The 21265-nt window shown below is 47.1% G+C and overlaps 1 protein-coding gene across 2 annotated transcripts in view; it reads left to right on the forward strand.

Moving 5' to 3' along the window:
* Window positions 1-21265, forward strand: part of itgal (integrin subunit alpha L) — a 38933-nt gene that overhangs the window by 12460 nt on the left and 5208 nt on the right. The window contains exons 6-28 of one of the 2 annotated variants that reach the window (XM_031893535.1): window positions 1278-1411; window positions 1618-1763; window positions 2716-2863; window positions 4870-5014; window positions 5141-5208; window positions 5313-5439; window positions 7531-7679; window positions 8289-8426; window positions 8499-8702; window positions 9606-9727; window positions 9819-9964; window positions 10127-10281; window positions 10362-10475; window positions 11217-11281; window positions 11464-11605; window positions 11679-11771; window positions 13101-13180; window positions 13901-13978; window positions 14397-14469; window positions 15569-15676; window positions 15761-15835; window positions 15907-15987; window positions 16968-17063. In XM_031893535.1, coding sequence (XP_031749395.1) covers window positions 1278-1411; window positions 1618-1763; window positions 2716-2863; window positions 4870-5014; window positions 5141-5208; window positions 5313-5439; window positions 7531-7679; window positions 8289-8426; window positions 8499-8702; window positions 9606-9727; window positions 9819-9964; window positions 10127-10281; window positions 10362-10475; window positions 11217-11281; window positions 11464-11605; window positions 11679-11771; window positions 13101-13180; window positions 13901-13978; window positions 14397-14469; window positions 15569-15676; window positions 15761-15835; window positions 15907-15987; window positions 16968-17063 — 2687 coding nt within the window. The remainder of the gene's footprint in view (window positions 1-1277; window positions 1412-1617; window positions 1764-2715; window positions 2864-4869; window positions 5015-5140; window positions 5209-5312; window positions 5440-7530; window positions 7680-8288; window positions 8427-8498; window positions 8703-9605; window positions 9728-9818; window positions 9965-10126; window positions 10282-10361; window positions 10476-11216; window positions 11282-11463; window positions 11606-11678; window positions 11772-13100; window positions 13181-13900; window positions 13979-14396; window positions 14470-15568; window positions 15677-15760; window positions 15836-15906; window positions 15988-16967; window positions 17064-21265) is intronic. The other variant, XM_031893536.1, reaches the window with a different exon arrangement.

Consider the following 21265-nt stretch of genomic DNA (forward strand, 5'->3'; position numbering starts at 1 on the left):
AGAGCACACAGCGGGGAGTGGGGGAACAGGGAGCCGGAGGGCACAGCAGGGAGCCAAGGGGCACAGCAGGGAGCTGAGGACACAGTGGGGGAGCAGGGAGCCGGAGGACACATTGGGGGAGCAGAGAGCCAGAGGACACAGCGGGGAGTGGGGGAACAGGGAGCCGGAGGGCACAGCAGGGAGCCGGAGGGCACAGCAGGGAGCCGGAGGACACAGTGGGGGAGCAGAGAGCCAGAGCACACAGCAGGGAGCAGGGGAACAGGGAGCCGGAGGGCACAGTGGGGGAGCAGGGAGCCGGAGGGCACAGTGGGGGAGCAGGGAGCCGGAGGACACAGTGGGGGAGCAGAGAGCCAGAGCACACAGCAGGGAGCAGGGAGCCGGAGGGCACAGTGGGGGAGCAGAGAGCCAGAGCACACAGCAGGGAGCAGGGGAACAGGGAGCCGGAGGGCACAGTGGGGGAGCAGGGAGCCGGAGGGCACAGTGGGGGAGCAGGGAGCCGGAGGGCACAGTGGGGGAGCAGGGAGCCGGAGGACACAGTGGAGGAGCAGGGAGCCGGAGGGCACAGTGGGGAGCAGGGAGCCAGAGGACACAGTGGGGGAGCAGAGAGCCAGAGCACACAGCAGGGAGCAGGGGAACAGGGAGCCAGAGGGCACAGTGGGGGAGCAGGGAGCCGGAGGACACAGTGGAGGAGCAGGGAGCCGGAGGGCACAGTGGGGAGCAGGGAGCCAGAGGACGCATCGGGGGAGCAGAGAGCCAGAGCACACAGCAGGGAGCAGGGAAACAGGGAGCTGGAGGGCACAGTGGGGATCAGGGAACCGGAGGGCACATCAGGGAGCAGGGAGCTGGAGGATGCAGCGGGGGGCAGGGAGCTGGAGGATGCAGCGGGGAGCAGGGAGCTGGAGGATGCAGCGGGGGGCAGGGAGCTGGAGGACACAGCGGGGAGCAAGGAGCCGTAGTTTTTGGATGCAGGGAGAGGGCAATAGTTTGAGGACGCAGGAGGGGGGCGTAGTTTGAGGACTACAGTCCGGCCCCCCAACAGTCTGAAGGACGATGAACTGGCCCCATGTTTAAAAAGTTTGAGGATCCCTGCCCTAGGATCTAGGACTCATGTGCATGTTACATAATTAAGTTACATAGTTAAGTTGGATAAAAGACCGAAGTCCATCAAGTTCAACCCTTCCAATGGTGCAGTATTATTTACATACCAGGAATAGGTAACTGCTAAGTAGTTGCTATGGATTTTCAGCTTGTGAATAACCCCATTAATGTTCTTGCAGATTGCCAGAAAGCCGAGGTGGATCTGTGCTTCATGGTAGATGGTTCCAGCAGCATGGGGGAGATAGAGGTCAATATCGTAAAGGAATTCATGAAAAACGTTATAAAGAGCCTGGAGAATGAAACCAGTGTGCATGTAAGTTCCCCTAGGGCCAGTTAGGGTGAGATGCATTGTGGGTACTTACGGTATTTAGGATAATTCACACACCGGACTGGAATTGGAAGGAGTTTTGGGCGGATGCCTACTTGCTTCCTGGTTACTTTAGAATTACACCACCCCCTTGGGACCCACGTGTCCCTCCAAAGTCCCCTAATCATTATTGACATTCTTTTTTTTTACAGTTTGCCGCCATCCAGTTCTCAACACACCCAAAGACAGAATTTACATTCGCTGATTTCCAGAAAGATCGGAATCCTGATGTTCTTCTGGCTAATTATAGGCTTTTGAAGGGCTTCACCAATACCTACAAGGCCATTCAGTACACACTGTAAGTACATACGGGGTTAATGGAACCCCAGCAGCATTGCTTTTAGCACTGGTTACATTGGGTAATCCTAAATAGAAAACTGCCATTTTAAGAATTAAGGGCCGCCCCCTGGGATCATAGGATTCACAGTGCACACAAACAAGCCAAGGCACACATACATGCTAGGCCCCATCAGCCAATGAATGGACAGAGTTCTGCCTTTTGCTCCCACACTACAGTTAGAGCTGCATCACTTCCTGTCAGCTGATCTCTGAGGGAGCACACAGCCCATCACTAAATGGCGGCTCAAGGGAAAGGATGTAAACGGGCAATATTTACTGATATATATATTCCAGTTTGGTGAGATTCTTTAATGGGTCAATATAAACTATCTGTTGGTTAAATATTCATTCTGGGGGTATAGTTTCCCTTTAAAGGAGAAGGAAAGGCTTAATAAAGAGTTAATCCCAAGCTGCAGGCATACCTTCAGTTCTCTCAATAGTGCCCTTAAGTCTCCCCATATTTCACCCGTTCAGATGATAAGAAGCCAAACAGCTGTGTAAAGAAAGTTCCCATAATGCCTCACTCCTGCATCGAGACCCAGACCAGTGAACATGCTCAGTTAGTTAGACTATGAGTCAGCTTCCTGCTGATTGGCTCAGATCCACATTCCTAGGGGGGGGGGAGTAAGTTCTTAGCATTCTTGGGGGAGAGGGGAGAGAGGAGAGAGCTGCATGTCTCTGGCAGAGGAAAACAGACATAAGAAATCTTTTGACAGTTACTGTGAGTGCTTATGGCTGTATTTACATAGACCTTTCTGATAAAGCTTAGTTTTTACCTTTCTTCTCCTTTGAAGACTATAGGGGCATTATTGAATTTATATATAATTGAATGTATAAATCTGGACAACGGTTAGACCAAACTTGGGAAAATAAGTGACATGTGAATATCTTCTTATGTGCCATCCCTACAGAGACCATATATTTACAGAACAAAATGGCTCCCGGCCCAGCGCTAAGAAGGTTCTCGTGATTCTCGCAGATGGTGAAAGCACAGACGATGACACTACAAAGGCAATAGAGAAGGCCGATAAGGCTCGAGTGTCTCGCTACATCATTGGGGTGACAAAGCCTACTGGATACATTTCCTTGTCTTTATCCATTTGTGTCTCTCTTATGGGGTTGCATAAAAGGTGCAAACTCTGGGCAGGTCTAGTAACCTACAGCAACCAGTCAGATTTTATATTTCAGACAACTGCAGTAAGTGCTACATGCTATGGGTTACCCGGCCTAGGGAAGCGTTGCACGTTTTATTATTGCACCCCACTAATATGTGAGTCTCACTGTGTCTTTTTAGCAATTCACTCTTAGTGTGTAATGCTTTTCTATCACTGTGTTGTTGTGTGATGTCTATACACTGGTCAAACTGGTTCTGGTTCTGCTCTACTTACTGTCATATAATAAGGCATTCTCCAGCATCACTATTCTGCACAACCCTCCTCCCTTCCTCAGGCACCAGTGTATGATATCATGCACATTCTATTCTGCCATTGGCAGCAAATGTCTTTGGTGACTTCATCCCATGGTGCCTTCTACTTTCACCCAATCTTTTATAGGTGCTCCACCAGACCTTCCACACCTTCAGTTTTAAAAATGTTCCAGGGCCCCTTAAGAACCCTCAGAGACACTCTAACCCTAAGGCTGTTGCTCAAGTGATGTGCAGAAACAAAGCCACCAGGCCATTACACTAATTTTTCTATACCAACATATTCTTGGTCCCCAAAATTCACCCAGTTTTAGACTAAGCTAAACTAGTTTCTCCAGGTTTCCATGTTCAAAGTGAAATCTTTCTGCTCGGTCACTGGCAATGTGGACGTTTTTGGAACCCATCACCCCTTGGCCACCACCCCTACTATTCTGGCGTTTACCTAGACATAGCACAAGATCTTGTTCATCATTCTGCAGGAACAGGTTTCAAGCAATCCAGACATTGGAACCTTCATTCAGGCAGCTCAACATTGACCCATACGGCAGGGGTTTCCTTCCATAAGTGGTTTCGGACTGTACATCAGGAGATTGTGTTGCCTTCAGAGAGACTTCCATGGATAAAGTCAATATTTTCAAGTTTTCTTCACAATACAATCTTTCCAACCTTTCATCTTCAACAAGGCTTTTTTAATAAATAGGCAAAGGGACATTTCCCCAGCACACACCATCAGACCTTTCACCTGACTGAAACATCTGCTTTCTATCAGAATTATGTTGTGCCAAAGAATCTTTCTAGTAAAGTGCTGGTATATAAAGTGGAGACGTTTTTTTCTTGCAAGATACCCATCTTGTGGTTACGTTTTACTTATTTCAATAGCTATTGGTCGAAAATGCACCTGGGTCACATGTGGACTTCATTAAGCATAGACCATTTCTTCATGACATGCTTTATTATATTCAGGTTCACCTTCTTGAGGGCCATATAGTCAGAACTTCTTTAGGGCTGTGCGGTTCCACCATGACAAACTATTGACCTGAGCCCACTGGTACCAGGCAAAGAACAATAGCAAATCCAAGTATCATTACCAGATCTATAAGAGAAACCACCCATCTCACTCATACCCATACAGGAAAGAAGACTCTATACGCTTCCACGTCTCACTCCACTTGAGTTCATCCTGGGCATTACATGAGTTTTACAGATCCATCTATGGCTTACTGACTCTTACTTGTGCTTCTTTCTGACCCCCATGTACCACACAGTTCAATTTATGAATTATTCCTCTCTCTCTCTCTCTCTCTCTCTCACTCTCAAACACAACTTTTGTTGTCTCTTTACCTCATTTGTGTCTGATTTGTGTCACATGTACATGTCCCATAGACCCAACAGAAAATATAGAGTAGGTAGGTGATACCTTTTATTGCCTAACTTAGTAAATTATAAAATGTGTATACAATCACTTAAGCAGGGACCTAAGTTGTCCAAAAGCCTCTACTAAGTTACTCTATATTCTCTGGTTTGATCTATGGCTAACATCGTACAATACTCTGCCAACTGGTTGAACACCAAGTTTTGTTGTGTCCCCCAAGTCTCCATGATTCTCTGGTTTATGTTTCTTGTCTCTTGGATCATCTTACAGGTAGGTCAGAATTTTAAAACCGAAGACTTGGAAGCATTTGTTTCCTGGCCTGCAAAGGAACACACAAGGACCATTGAGAAATTTGATGCACAGCAACTGACTATACTCTTTGCGGAACTGCAGCGCAAGATTCTTTCTATTGAAGGTGAGAGACTTCATGGCACCTAAGAGACTGCAGTTTACAGGGGAAGGCCATAATGCTCAGGGGGAAATGCTGAGAGGCTGCATTGAGTTTATATAATATAAATATTATCATTTGTCATGCCCTTAGGTGCAGGTCAGGGGACGAAATTTAAGCGGGAATTTTCATCCGCCGGTCTCAGCTCTGCGGTGCTCCAGGTGAGAGGAGCGATCTGGGGAGGTCTGGAGAGCCAGAAGCCCACTGTCCTTAGATTAGACAGTGAAACAATCAAGGTAGCACCTCATTGGCTTATCTCTTGCAGGACATGGTCATGCTGGGTGATCCTGGAGTCTATGGGTGGTCTGGAGGATTGCTGGAACTCGAACTCTCTCACAAAGAACTATTCATCAACATGAGCCAAGAAGATGGCAGACATTTTGGATACCTGGGTAACAGATCAATGCAGTTAAAGACACAACACATGGACCTTCCCAAATAATTACTCTAGAGCCATAGGGTCTGTAGTGTAATGCATAGCATATCCATTGAGATTAACCTACACCAGCATCTTGAAGCTCTCTGCAAGCGTATAAAGTGTCCTTCTTAGGCATTTGGAATAAATAAGTAGATTATGGCCTTTGCAAACATCACCTAAGAACTGGTATAGCACTCATGTAGGGATCCCCAACCTTTCTTACTCGTGAGCCACATTCAAATATAAAAAGACTCGGAGAGCAACACAAGCACCATAAAAGTTCATGGAGGAGCCAAATAAGGGCTGTGATTGGCTATTAGGCAGCCTCTATGCACCCTATCAGCTTACAGGGGCTTTATTTGGTAGGAAATCTTGTTTTTATTCAACCAAAACTTGCCCCCAAGTCAGGAATTCAAAAATAACTCCCTGGTTTGGGGGCACTGAGAGCAACATCCAAGGGGTTGAGGAGCAACATGTTGCCCCCGAGTCACTGGTTGGGGATCACTGATCTAATGCAACACAGAGAAAAAGGCAGCTTTGATTAGCCATGTTTAAGGTAAACAATAGATATAGGGAAAACACAGAAAAGTAAGACTAGCTGGAACCAGGTGCCAAAGAACAAAGCAAAATGTAGTCAACTAAGAGCCAATGCAGAGGTCGAGGCAGGAGTCAGAGGTTCAAGAGAAAAAGTCAGGCTGAGGTTGATGCAGGAGTCAGAGGTTCAAGAGAAAAAGTCAGGCTGAGGTTGATGCAGGAGTCAGAGGTTCAAGAGAAAAAGTCAGGCTGAGGTTGATGCAGGAGTCAGAGGTTCAAGAGAAAAAGTCAGGCTGAGGTTGATGCAGGAGTCAGAGGTTCAAGAGAAAAAGTCAGGCTGAGGTTGATGCAGGAGTCAGAGGTTCAAGAGGAAAAGTCAGGCTGAGGTTGATGCAGGAGTCAGAGGTTCAAGAGCAAAAGTCAGGCTGAGGTTGATGCAGGAGTCAGAGGTTCAAGAGAAAAAGTCAGGCTGAGGTTGATGCAGGAGTCAGAGGTTCAAGAGAAAAAGTCAGGCTGAGGTTGATGCAGGAGTCAGAGGTTCAAGAGCAAAAGTCAGGCTGAGGTTGATGCAGGAGTCAGAGGTTCAAGAGAAAAAGTCAGGCTGAGGTTGATGCAGGAGTCAGAGGTTCAAGAGCAAAAGTCAGGCTGAGGTTGATGCAGGAGTCAGAGGTTCAAGAGAAAAAGTCAGGCTGAGGTTGATGCAGGAGTCAGAGGTTCAAGAGAAAAAGTCAGGCTGAGGTTGATGCAGGAGTCAGAGGTTCAAGAGAAAAAGTCAGGCTGAGGTTGATGCAGGAGTCAGAGGTTCAAGAGGAAAAGTCAGGCTGAGGTTGAGGCAGGAGTCAGAGGTTCAAGAGCAAAAGTCAGGCTAAGGTTGAGGCAGGAGTCAGAGGTTCAAGAGAAAAAGTCAGGCTGAGGTTGAGGCAGGAGTCAGAGGTTCAAGAGAAAAAGTCAGGCTGAGGTTGAGGCGAGCATCAAAGGTTTAGTCAGGCAAAGATCATAGCAGGCAGAAGGTAGCAAAGGTCAAACATTCTGGGTCACAATAGGAGAAAACAACTGAAGGAACGGTGGGAGTCACTGCAGAGACCATAACTACTGATCTAGGCTCGTCTGCCTCATGCGCCAATAGTGCAAACACAGGAACTTGTAGTGACTTAACATAGAACTGATGCATAAGCAAACCTGTGTCTGCCTGTGGATTTGGATGCAAGAATAAAAACGCGGAAAGAGGCGTTCAGGTCTTGTAAGATATTTGGTAGACCCCAGACGAAGGTTCTCAGATCAACCCACTGTTTAGGCAAATACATTGACGGCAGTAGTAAGCTGTAACCCTAACATTAATGAGGTCATATTCCATAGCTCCCATACAGACAAACTAATACACCAGCTGTATTAAGACTATTTCAATGAAGGACAACATAATAGTTCAGTACATGAAAAGCCCATAACATGGAGATGGAAAGGAAGATGCAAGAGACAACCCCCTAGAAGTTAAATATTTCCATTACAATAATGTGCTATTCTCTCAATACAGGTTACTCTGTGAAATTCCTACGAGCACCGGGGAGAGTTTTCTGCGTGGCAGGGGCCCCCAGATACCAATACCATGGACAGGTGACATTACTAGAGAAATCCATGAGTGAGACAGGATGGGAGGAGATAGATGGAGTGTATGGAGAACAGGTGAGAGCCTTCTCTCGATAGTAAAGATTAATTATGTAAATTTCACCTCTGAGCTCCATGACCTGTATGAAAGATGGTTATGAATAGGGTTGCCACGTCATGGAGGCGGGCTGTGCCATCATGGGGGCAGTGTAATGACACAGCGATTGGCGATTGGCCAATTGACGTCAATCTTTTGAGAATCCTGTCTGGTTTTCCAAACTGGGAAGGCAGGTAGTTTTGGCCAGACAGTTGGGAACCCTAGTTATGGAACTCCAAGGTGACTTAGAATATCCTTCTACTTTACAGGGGGTCCACTATTTACTATATAGCGCTATTAGTCAAGATTCTACTGTAAAACTGTACCAAAAATGTATAGTCTTCCAGATTCAGTGACAAAATAGGGACCTCTGTTCTTTACATTTTTTTCTTGTTGAAGCTCTTTTCTTATTGAGTTTCCTACTTACTTGCACCACAAATGGTTGTCCATGACCATCTTCCATCTTCTCTCTTTTTCTTCTATGGTACCTTAGAACCTTTTCTCAGTTTCTGGCCGGCTGCATATCCAGACTAATTCTTTTGTACTTGTATTTTTCCTACTAACTCCAAACTCTTTCTTTTCTTCCCCAGTTAGGATCATACTTTGGCGCAGAAATAGCCGTCTCTGACCTTGACCAAGATGGCTTCTCCGACCTTGTGTTGATCTCAGCCCCTCACTACCAGGAAGAGAGAAGGGGAGGGCGTGTGTATGTCTATATCTTCACAAATGTGAGTAAGGCTCAGATTAAGCTTTTCCCATCTGTTAAGGAGTTTTTGACTAACTGGCTTTTGTTGTACTAGGGTTCCCTCCAAAGCTCTGGCATTCTCCTTGGGGATGTCGGCCACCCATTTGCACAGTTCGGTGCCGCCGTGTCAGCAATGGGAGACCTGGATGGAGATGGTCTCTGCGAGGTGGCAGTGGGAGCACCATATGAGACTGAAGGCAGAGGAGCAGTCTATATATTCAAAGGCAAAAACACTGGGATTCAAAAAGCATACATCCAGGTACAAGCTTGTAATACATTCTCATGGGTCTCACTTATTCATTTGATTGTGTATAAGGAATGTATACTAGGATATGTCATAGGGGGAAAGGGAGAAGCTCATTAGAATTATATTGAGGCGCTCTTCTACCACATGGTAAGGTGTCCCTATAAAGAGAGTTTATGCTCAAGGTACATATGGACAGTCTAGCTCAGGGGTCCTCAAACTTTTCAAGCAAGGGGCCAGTTCATGGTCCCTCAGACTGTTGGGGGGCCGGACTATAGTCCCCCCCCACTCCCCACTGCATCCTCTCTCTTCCAGCTCCCCCCACACCGTCCGTCCTCCCTCTCCCCCCTCCCACTTCCTTCCAGCTCCCCCCCCACTCCGTCCGTTCTCCCTCCCTCTCCCAGCTCCCCACTCTCCATTGAGTCCACTCTCTTCCAGCACCCCCTTCTGCTCCCACTCCGTCCGTCCTCCTCTTCCAGTTCCCCCCGCTCCGTCTGTCCTCCCTCCCTCTTCCAGCTCCCCCTGCTCCATCTGTCCTCCCTCCCTCTTCCAGCTCCCCCTGCTCCGTCTGTCCTCCCTCTCCCAGCTCCTCCCTCTTCCAGTTTTCCCCCCTGCTCCGTCCTCCCTCCCTCTCCCAGCTCCTCCCTCTTCCAGCTCACCCCCCTGCTCTGTCCTCCCTCTTCCAGCTTTCCCCCGCTCCATCCGTCCTCCCTCTCCCAGCTCCCCCCTCCCACTCCCCGCTGAGTCCTCTCTCTCCACTGCCAGGGGTGAGGACACAGCGGGTGCAAATTAGCCTAGGGGGCCGGATTCGGCCTGCGGGCCATAGTTTGAGGATCCCTGGTCTAGCTACTTATGATTGCTTTAAGAAAGACCAGGACTCCATTCCTTACACCTCTCTTGGTCTAATTTTATCCTCAGCGATTGGTGGCTCCTCCAGGGAAAAGAGGCTTTGGTTTGTCCATCGACGGTGTGCTCGACATGACGAGGGATGGCCTTATAGATCTCGCCGTCGGATCATGGAATAATGTCACCCTCCACAGGTTAGAGGGAACCATTTAGCCAGTCACATTGTGTATTAAGTATAAACTTGAGACCAAGTAGACTTATCCTTTTTTCAATTATATCACTCAGGTCCAAACCACTTTTCAATGTAACGGTGAAGATGACATTTGACCCTCCAGAAATCCCCACCCGTCATTTGGAAAGTACCAAGTGTGAGAGCAAAGTGACGCTGCAGGCTTGTGTGCACCTCACAAGACTTACACCTCAATATACAAGTGAGAACATGACTTAGGCCTACACATACTTGGATGATGATTAGCATCTTCTAGTCTGCACAAAATGATGATCCTAGTTCAGTTTATGATTGGACTCATTGGGCAATCGGTTCATTGAAGAAATGAAAGTTCTAACAAATTGCTTTACTGTCTCTAATGCAGACCCCGTGAGTGTTTCTCTTGAGTGCGATCTTTCTCTGGAAGTGGGGCGCGTCTTGAGTCGGGTCTCTTTCGAGAGCCAAGATAGAGAAGTCAATACAACGTTTAGTTTGAAAAGCGAAGGTTGGCAATGCCAGAATTTCACCCTCTTCCTAACAGTGAGTTCATTTGTAGAGGGCAAGCAGCCTCGGAGCCATGGTGGCTAGTTGCCTCTCCCATATTTTTATCTGTGTTACAGGACTGTTCCATGGAAGATATCAGCCCAGTTCAAGTGCTTATGAATGTCTCTCAGATAGAAGACGGCTCTCAATGGGTTTTATCACAATTCAGCAACCTTAAAGATGTTTCCCAGGTGTGTATGATGCTCCACAAAGCACATTGGGAAAAAATGTTGAACTCCTGTGCTCCATCTTCTCAATGGTAGGAATACCCAAAAACTAAATGTGTCTAGGCTGAACCATTTGGGGTCCCCAACCTTTGTTACTTGGCTTTCTTACTAGGCTTGGAGAGCAACACAAGTTCATGGGGCCTCTATGCACCCTATCAGCTTACAGGGGCTTTAATTGGTAGGAAATCTTGTTTTTATTCAACCAAAACTTGCCCCCAAGTCAGGAATTCAAAAATAACTCCCTGGTTTGGGGGCACTGAGAGCAACATCCAAGGGGTTGAGGAGCAACATGTTGCCCCTGAGCCACTGGTTGGGGATCACTGATTTACAATATACAGGGCTACCCTCATAATGACACCCAGAAATCTACAGGTATCTGTAGGAGTGCTCATCTTGGGGTCATTCAAATACAAATAGTGGTGCCTGACAGTGTTGCAAGTTGCAAAGGTGGGCAAAGTACAGTCTGCTCATAACTTGTACTTGGTATCCACTTTCTTTATGGTCTTGTAGCCTTTGTGTCTAGTCTCAGGCAAATATAGTTCCTGGACCTTAAAAGCCAGAAGAAAACGTTTAGGTGGTAACAAATGATCTCTCTCTCTCAGTTGAACTGAAGAAGCTGCTCGGATGAGTAGTGAAACGTCTACAATGATTACTTAACAAGTCCAGTTGCTTTAGATTTATTTATACTAGATATCTCTCTCTCAGCTCCCCCTTCAGGTATGCGGCGGCAGTGACGTCTGCACTCCCAATCTCGTTGTGCGCTTCCATAGGTATGTACCTGTAGTCTAGCTCTGAGCGTGGGACTATAGGCAGTCTAATGAGACAGACATGATTTAGGCACAAATAATAGGACATATGCTTTCATTTATATATATATATTATGTACCAAACAGGAACTATACATAAATAAGTATATTTCACTGTTTCTCACTCTTTTTCCTTTCTGCAACAGTGTCAAGCCATTGGTTGTACAGAAAGTTGATTTATATTCATTGCAACTGCAGTTGCAGAACTTGGGCGAGATTGCTCTCGGGGTCAGCCTCAACATCACCTGTCCACCTGGACTGTCCTACAGCAAGAGTAACGTCACCGAGGTAGCAAAACTCTGAGTAGGGACTGGTGTTTAATTCATAGTTATATGGAACTAACATAACTTGTATTATCTAGTCTTCAAGGAGGACCCTTTTGAGTTGCAAGGAGTCTGAGGCACAAAATCTAATCTGTAACTTTAGCCCATCTTCAATGAAATACAAAGAATGGGTAAGATGGATATATAAAAATGATATGGGGGGTTGTAAGAAGAAGGACCTGAGGGATAGACAGAAAACAGAGATATAGTGGAGCAAGGAGAGTTGAAGGTTTAATGGAGAAGATGGAAATCAGAGATGAGACAACAAGAGAGAAAGACTGGGGCGTAGCATTGGGGATGCATCCACTCTATGGTTTTACTGGTGTAAACCCAGTACAGGTATAGGACCCATTATCCAGAATGCTCGGGACCAAGGGTATTCCGGATAAGGGGTCTTTCCGTAATTTGGATCTCAATACCTTAAGTCTACTAAAAAAGCAATAAAACATTAATTAAACCCAATAGGATTGTTTTGCATCCAATAAGGATTAATTATAGCTTAGTTGGAATCAGTTACAAGGTTCTGTTTTATTTCTACATAGAAAAAGGAAATCAGTTTTAAAATTCTGAATTATTTGATTAAAATGGAGTCTATGGGAGACAGGCATTCCGTAATTCGGAGCTTTCTGGATAACGGGTTTCCGGATAAGGGGTCCGATACCTGATATTACAGGTCTCCCTTGCAACTTCTTGGGACTTATGAGGAGTGTATGCTGATTGTAAGCTGTGGACTTAAGGTAGCCATACACGGGCCAATTGTACCTGCCAATATCGGTCCCTTATCGGCCTGTGTAGGCAAAGCAACGATGGGCCTGCCCGACCGACATCTGGCCTGAAATCGGGCAGATCTTGATTGGCCAGGTTAAAAAATTTAGTCGGATCGGGGACCGCATCGGCTCGTTGATGCAGTCCCCGAACCGACTGTGCCCATTACCGTCCTTATAATTCGATTGTTTTGCCCCAGGACCAAATAACTGTATTAGCCTAAATTCGCTCGATATCACCCACCTGTAGGAGGGGATATCGGAAGAAGATCCGCTCGCTTGGTGACCTCGCCAAGCAAGCGGATCTTAATGTGTATGGGGACCTTTACTTGTGATAACAAAAAGTATTGGGGTAGAAAGGTCTCAGGGACCAGGAAAGGTTGGGGGTTGCTTTATTTGCAGATGATCAGGTAAACAGGAGAATGAGGCTTGGATAATTGAAGACAATTGAGCAGTAGGCAGTAGGCAGTTGAGGAACAGCCACAAGAAAGGATTAAAGAGTTACCTTTCTGTAAATAGAAAAGGCATTAATGGTGACAACAATCCCATCAATTTGAAGAAGCAAAGCTTGTAGGTAACAATGATAGTATTTCAGCAGAGACAAGAGGTTTATTGTTCTTGGCTTTTACACATTAATAGGGAGGCTTTGACTCTACAACAGGGCGTCTTTCTGATGGCCAAGTATTTATTTTCCAGGTTAAGATTCAGATTATGTTTCATATTATCACCAGCGTGCCCTGGCCAAGTCAAATACAGATTGAAGCAACTGCAATGAGGTGAGGTGTCATTTGGTACAAACAAATACAACCCTGATTAGGAAAAACAACAAATAAACAGCTTTTGGCTTCTACACAAGCATTGGCAACTGATTATGTCTATTACTCCCACAACCATCCCTTCCAACGGTGATACAAAACATATAGGTTCATTTACAAAGATCAGGGCAGGGTGCAAAGTGCCTTGTTTTTGGCTATTTGTGATACTAGAATGGAACACAAAGGACCAAGCCTTCCTTTGATAATAGAGACCTGCTTTCCCCAGTAACGTATTCATAGGGGCCATATGGGCATCCTAGCTCCCATGGCACACGTTGGGTAGCACCAAAGGTGTTTCAGGAATAGTTCTAAGGACTCTCATAAGAGATCTCCAGGCTGGCTCCCACAGTTATTGCCCTGGCAAGGTTTTCGTCAGTTCTTTTAATAGTTGTAAAGGATATTTGCCATAAAGCAACAATCCACAGACTTGTGACCTCCAAAATTCCAAACAGCTGAGGCCATGAGTGCCTATTTACTATATCCTCCATTGTAGAAGAGAGGTCTGAGGGTCCATGAAAGAATATTCAAAACAAGATGGAGATATCTATCAAAAGACTAAAACATTTCCGTTTTCTCAGTGACATGCCCATATGCCATATGGATAGAGGGGGGGACATTTTCTAACCAAAGCCTCTAGTCTGAGAAGGTTTCTCATTTGCTCCTATAACTTCTGTTCCCCAGTAATAACCAGGAAAATGAGACCTCAAACAGCAGCACAACCATTCAAGTCCTGTATCCAATTGATATCTTCACTAAAAGGTATGTACAACCTGGCTATGGTGCGATTTGGGGGATATCAAAGAAATGGGTATGTCATAGCCCTTAAGGTGCAGAGTCTCCCTCTGGGACACCTCTATTACAGGTCCCTCATCCCAACCCTCATCCCAACACCCTAACCACACAGAGGAGTGCAATATGAATGTACTGGGAGAACAACAAAGTACCATGTACAGAACCCAGGGGCCCCAAAAGTCTTTTTTAACCTGGGGGAGGGCACAATCTAGGGACAATATGAGCCTAGTATTTAACAGGGAGAAACTTGGTCAGTTTTTGGCCAATATTGCATTGCAATCAGAAGGGTAGATATAGTGAAAGAGAAAAAGATAATAGGGGGATACACAGAGCAACAAGAATTCTCATTGGAGGATGTATTTATTGGTATATATTTTCATTGCAGTCTGGACAATTCCACAAAATATGTAGAATTCACCACACATGACCAAAGCATCAATGTGACCCACCACTACCAGGTAACAGTCTGGAACAGTCTTGTGTAAACACAAGCAGAGAGCTGGTAACCGTTGAGGGGACCTCCCAGCCACAGAACATTCCCCCTAATTCTCTCTCGTGTACATCACAGCAGTGCACAGGCCTCCCATGCTGCCTCACTGTAGACCCCATAGGTTCTTTCTAACCTACTTCTGAACCCTACTGTCTCTAACTACACACCCCCGGGGTCCTCGTCAGGGCCACAGGCTGCCTTTGCCGGAGGGAAAGCTAGAACCCAAACCTCCTAGCTAGTCCTACCAAGGTGCAGCCTCCCATCTGCTCTGGCTGTAAAGTCTGCCCTGCCTTTAGATATTGGCAAAAATGGAAATTCCTGGCCCCTGCATATCCTTATATAGGCTCCTCTGGGAGACATCCCCTAAAGGCCTTGAGCTCAAGGGTTGGTGCCACCAACTATTTGCAATGAAATATAGTGATGTTTCATCTCCTTACAGATCAATGGTGTAAATATGAAGGGACATAGAAGAATGACATTTTCACATGAATTTAATAGTGGGAAAAGAATATACATGAAAGGTTTTAGGAAATTTGTGGTTCTAAAATGGATCTTGATAGACCCATCAAGGGGGTAGCTAGAACAGGACAATGCTCTGTATACTACTGTTTAGAACAAAGGAGCCCTAACCTTTTATACCCCGGAGCTACTTTTAATTGTAGATGGGGAGCCCCCTCACTTGCCTATCTGCCCCAACTCAACGGCACCATCTTCCACTCCACTTCCGATCACCCAGGAACTTGGGTACAGCCAGAGCAGATTCAGAGCCAGATTTCCCCATTGTCTCTTGCATAATACACAGGTCCTAAAATATCTTAATGTGAAAAAGAACAACTGTTAAAGAAACGTGCATTAAATATACAAGTGTGTTCAACCTACATCACTTTGGACCCACGTCTATGCATTCTTTGGTTTGTAGAAACATCCCAGGATATACCTCGATCTACCCAATACCTTGATCTCCCCGAGCCACAGCCAGTCAGCTCTTAGTCATGTCTCTGATCCAATAGTGTTCCTTATAGCCTTCTAGCATTGACATTTTCTTGTCTGAATTCTGCTTTGCCCAGATCCAGAACTTACAGCTCAGTAACGTCCCAACCAAGGTGACCATTTCTGTGGTGACGCCAGGACAGCTGCCCCATGGCCTACGGTGGGACGTAAAAAGTGTCTCCGTGGTGAGTGCAAAGTTATTGAGTTTCACTTTAATCTTCACAATGAAACCTTAATGGGTTTTGAAACTCTGTGACCTTCTACCTCAGGGCCAGGATATTGTTTGTGATCCCAAGACTCCAAACTGGACAACTTCAAAGGTTCCACAATCTGCCTCAGATAAGGTGATATATTATTCTCCAGTGACAGAGACGGCCTTGAGCAACACAGTGTCTCATACTTATATCATCCACAGATATTTGAGTGTGAGGTGGGAAATCTGACCTCTATCGGCATACGAGTCATGGGAAAGCTAAACATTACTCAACCATGGAAGGTAATGGAACAACTGTGCTACTGCCTGTCCCAGGCCTTATATTATTATCACAGGTCAATAGCAAATTAGTGGGAAAACTTGACAGCAGATGCTTTTAAGGTCCTTAAGTTGACACCTAAAGTTCCCCATACACATGAAGATTTGCTCGCTTAGCGAGGTCGCCAAGTGAGCGGATCTTCACCCGATAGCCCCACTTACGGGTGGGCGATATCAGGGAACATGTAGGTGCCAAACAATCGAATTCTAATGGCGGCAATGGGGCAGTCGGTTCGGGGACCGCATCAACGAGCTGATGCGGTGCCCAATCCGACTGAATTTTCTAACCTGGCAGATCAATATCTGGCCAATTTCCCCCTGGGAAAGGGTCCTGACCCACAGGTTGAGAACTGCTGATCTAGAACTTCAGAGACAGATCTAAAGGTCTGGTCATAGTTAAAGTGCCCAGGGGTCTTCTTTATCAAGGCCAGCTCTTTGCAGTCAACTTAAATTTGGTTCTCTCATTGAGTTTAAAAACTTGCCCTTATGGCACAACATGGGTCTCAGTAACAATCACCACGATCCAAGAAATCTGGCCTTTCTGCGTATATTAGCAGAGGAAGCCCCACTGAGGGAATCTCCTGTGTGCTGGTTCTATTCACAGTATCTGGAGTTGAGAGTGACGTTGGTTACCTGTAGTGCCTGAAATGCGTTGCTAGACAGTCTAGATCAGCGGTTCTCAACCTGTGGGTCGAAACAACCCTTTCACAGGGGTCGCCTAAGACCCCCGAAAAACACATATTTCCAGTGGAATAATTTTATGGTTGGGGGTCACCACAACATGAGGAACTGTATTAAAGGGTCGCGGCATTAGGAAGGTTGAGAACCACTGGTCTAGATGTTACCGCTTTGATACATGATTGGAATAATGCAGGAGAGCAAACAGGGAAAACAAAATAGTATAACAACAATTTTCTAATATTAGCTCTCTGTGTTATCCTTAGGTACCCACTACTGTGAGTGTGAACAGTTCCGTGGCCGTCCAGTACAATATGAGTGTGTTTCACAGTAAAATGGGTGAGACCTTCCACAGATCACAGGTACATAGGGGCTTGTTAGGAGACGGGCACAGGGCAAATAAAAATGGTTGGTTCTCTCTAGTTTATGTGCCTTGGCAGAGTAGAAAAATGTCCCTTTGTTTAATAGCACTCACCCCAAATCCCCCCCTAACTGGCCTTCAGGCTGGGCCCCCTTAGCCCATAACAAGGTTACAGATATATAGAAACATTGGGGTAACAGTCACCCCGCTATAGTTCCAGGGGTACCCAGGGCACAAATAAGCACTCACCCCAAATCCCCCCCTAACTGGCCTTCAGGCTGGGCCCCCTTAGCCCATAACAAGGTTACAGATATATAGAAACATTGGGGTAACAGTCACCCTGCTATAGTTCCAGGGGTACCCAGGGCACAAATAAGCACTCACCCCAAATCCCCCCCCTAACTGGCCTTCAGGCTGGGCCCCCTTAGCTCATAACAAGGTTACAGATATATAGAAACATTGGGGTAACAGTCACCCTGCTATAGTTCCAGGGGTACCCAGGGCACAAATAAGCACTCACCCCAAATCCCCCCCTAACTGGCCTTCAGGCTGGGCCCCCTTAGCCCATAACAAGGTTAAGGATATATAGAAACATTGGGGTAACAGTCACCCTGCTATAGTTCCAGGGGTACCCAGGGCACAAATAAGCACTCACCCCAAATCCCCCCCTAACTGGCCTTCAGGCTGGGCCCCCTTAGCCCATAATAAGGTTACAGATATATAGAAACATTGGGGTAACAGTCACCCTGCTATAGTTCCAGGGGTACCCAGGGCACAAATAAGCACTCACCCCAAATCCCCCCCTAACTGGACTTCAGGCTGGGCCCCCTTAGCCCATAATAAGGTTACAGATATATAGAAACATTGGGGTAACAGTCACCCTGCTATAGTTCCAGGGGTACCCAGGGTACAAATAAGCACTCACCCCAAATCCCCCCCTAACTGGCCTTCAGGCTGGGCCCCCTTAGCCCATAACAAGGTTACAGATATATAGAAACATTGGGGTAACAGTCACCCCGCTATAGTTCCAGGGGTACCCAGGGCACAAATAAGCACTCACCCCAAATCCCCCCTAACTGGCCTTCAGGCTGGGCCCCCTTAGCCCATAACAAGGTTACAGATATATAGAAACATTGGGGTAACAGTCACCCTGCTATAGTTCCAGGGGTACCCAGGGCACAAATAAGCACTCACCCCAAATCCCCCCCTAACTGGCCTTCAGGCTGGGCCCCCTTAGCCCATAACAAGGTTACAGATATATAGAAACATTGGGGTAACAGTCACCCTGCTATAGTTCCAGGGGTACCCAGGGCACAAATAAGCACTCACCCCAAATCCCCCCCCTAACTGGCCTTCAGGCTGGGCCCCCTTAGCCCATTATAAGGTTACAGATATATAGAAACATTGGGGTAACAGTCACCCTGCTATAGTTCCAGGGGTACCCAGGGCACAAATAAGCACTCACCCCAAATCCCCCCCTAACTGGCCTTCAGGCTGGGCCCCCTTAGCCCATAATAAGGTTACAGATATATAGAAACATTGGGGTAACAGTCACCCTGCTATAGTTCCAGGGGTACCCAGGGCACAAATAAGCACTCACCCCAAATCCCCCCTAACTGGCCTTCAGGCTGGGCCCCCTTAGCCCATAATAAGGTTACAGATATATAGAAACATTGGGGTAACAGTCACCCTGCTATAGTTCCAGGGGTACCCAGGGAACAAATAAGCACTCACCCCCAAATCCCCCCCTAACTGGCCTTCAGGCTGGGCCCCCTTAGCCCATTATAAGGTTACAGATATATAGAAACATTGGGGTAACAGTCACCCTGCTATAGTTCCAGGGGTACCCAGGGCACAAATAAGCACTCACCCCCAAATCCCCCCCTAACTGGCCTTCAGGCTGGGCCCCCTTAGCCCATTATAAGGTTACAGATATATAGAAACATTGGGGTAACAGTCACCCTGCTATAGTTCCAGGGGGACCCAGGGCACAAATAAGCACTCACCCCAAATCCCCCCCTAACTGGCCTTCAGGCTGGGCCCCCTTAGCCCATAACAAGGTTACAGATATATAGAAACATTGGGGTAACAGTCACCCCGCTATAGTTCCAGGGGTACCCAGGGCACAAATAAGCACTCACCCCAAATCCCCCCCTAACTGGCCTTCAGGCTGGGCCCCCTTAGCCCATAATAAGGTTACAGATATATAGAAACATTGGGGTAACAGTCACCCTGCTATAGTTCCAGGGGTACCCAGGGTACAAATAAGCACTCACCCCAAATCCCCCCCTAACTGGCCTTCAGGCTGGGCCCCCTTAGCCCATAACAAGGTTACAGATATATAGAAACATTGGGGTAACAGTCACCCCGCTATAGTTCCAGGGGTACCCAGGGCACAAATAAGCACTCACCCCAAATCCCCCCCTAACTGGCCTTCAGGCTGGGCCCCCTTAGCCCATAACAAGGTTACAGATATATAGAAACATTGGGGTAACAGTCACCCCGCTATAGTTCCAGGGGTACCCAGGGCACAAATAAGCACTCACCCCAAATCCCCCCCTAACTGGCCTTCAGGCTGGGCCCCCTTAGCCCATAACAAGGTTACAGATATATAGAAACATTGGGGTAACAGTCACCCCGCTATAGTTCCAGGGGGACCCAGGGCACAAATAAGCACTCACCCCAAATCCCCCCCTAACTGGCCTTCAGGCTGGGCCCCCTTAGCCCATAACAAGGTTACAGATATATAGAAACATTGGGGTAACAGTCACCCCGCTATAGTTCCAGGGGTACCCAGGGCACAAATAAGCACTCACCCCAAATCCCCCCTAACTGGCCTTCAGGCTGGGCCCCCTTAGCCCATAATAAGGTTACAGATATATAGAAACATTGGGGTAACAGTCACCCTGCTATAGTTCCAGGGGTACCCAGGGCACAAATAAGCACTCACCCCAAATCCCCCCTAACTGGCCTTCAGGCTGGGCCCCCTTAGCCCATAATAAGGTTACAGATATATAGAAACATTGGGGTAACAGTCACCCTGCTATAGTTCCAGGGGTACCCAGGGCACAAATAAGCACTCACCCCAAATCCCCCCCTAACTGGCCTTCAGGCTGGGCCCCCTTAGCCCATAACAAGGTTACAGATATATAGAAACATTGGGGTAACAGTCACCCTGCTATAGTTCCAGGGGTACCCAGGGCACAAATAAGCACTCACCCCAAATCCCCCCTAACTGGCCTTCAGGCTGGGCCCCCTTAGCCCATAATAAGGTTACAGATATATAGAAACATTGGGGTAACAGTCACCCTGCTATAGTTCCAGGGGTACCCAGGGCACAAATAAGCACTCACCCCAAATCCCCCCCTAACTGGCCTTCAGGCTGGGCCCCCTTAGCCCATTATAAGGTTACAGATATATAGAAACATTGGGGTAACAGTCACCCTGCTATAGTTCCAGGGGTACCCAGGGCACAAATAAGCACTCACCCCAAATCCCCCCCTAACTGGCCTTCAGGCTGGGCCCCCTTAGCCCATAATAAGGTTACAGATATATAGAAACATTGGGGTAACAGTCACCCCGCTATAGTTCCAGGGGTACCCAGGGCACAAATAAGCACTCACCCCAAATCCCCCCTAACTGGCCTTCAGGCTGGGCCCCCTTAGCCCATAATAAGGTTACAGATATATAGAAACATTGGGGTAACAGTCACCCCGCTATAGTTCCAGGGGTACCCAGGGAACAAATAAGCACTCACCCCAAATCCCCCCTAACTGGCCTTCAGGCTGGGCCCCCTTAGCCCATAACAAGGTTACAGATATATAGAAACATTGGGGTAACAGTCACCCTGCTATAGTTCCAGGGGTACCCAGGGCACAAATAAGCACTCACCCCAAATCCCCCCCTAACTGGCCTTCAGGCTGGGCCCCCTTAGCCCATAACAAGGTTACAGATATATAGAAACATTGGGGTAACAGTCACCCTGCTATAGTTCCAGGGGTACCCAGGGCACAAATAAGCACTCACCCCAAATCCCCCCCTAACTGGCCTTCAGGCTGGGCCCCCTTAGCCCATAATAAGGTTACAGATATATAGAAACATTGGGGTAACAGTCACCCTGCTATAGTTCCAGGGGTACCCAGGGCACAAATAAGCACTCACCCCAAATCCCCCCCTAACTGGCCTTCAGGCTGGGCCCCCTTA

This window comes from Xenopus tropicalis, chromosome 9, assembly GCF_000004195.4.
Source record: "Xenopus tropicalis strain Nigerian chromosome 9, UCB_Xtro_10.0, whole genome shotgun sequence".
NCBI lineage: Eukaryota > Metazoa > Chordata > Amphibia > Anura > Pipidae > Xenopus > Xenopus tropicalis.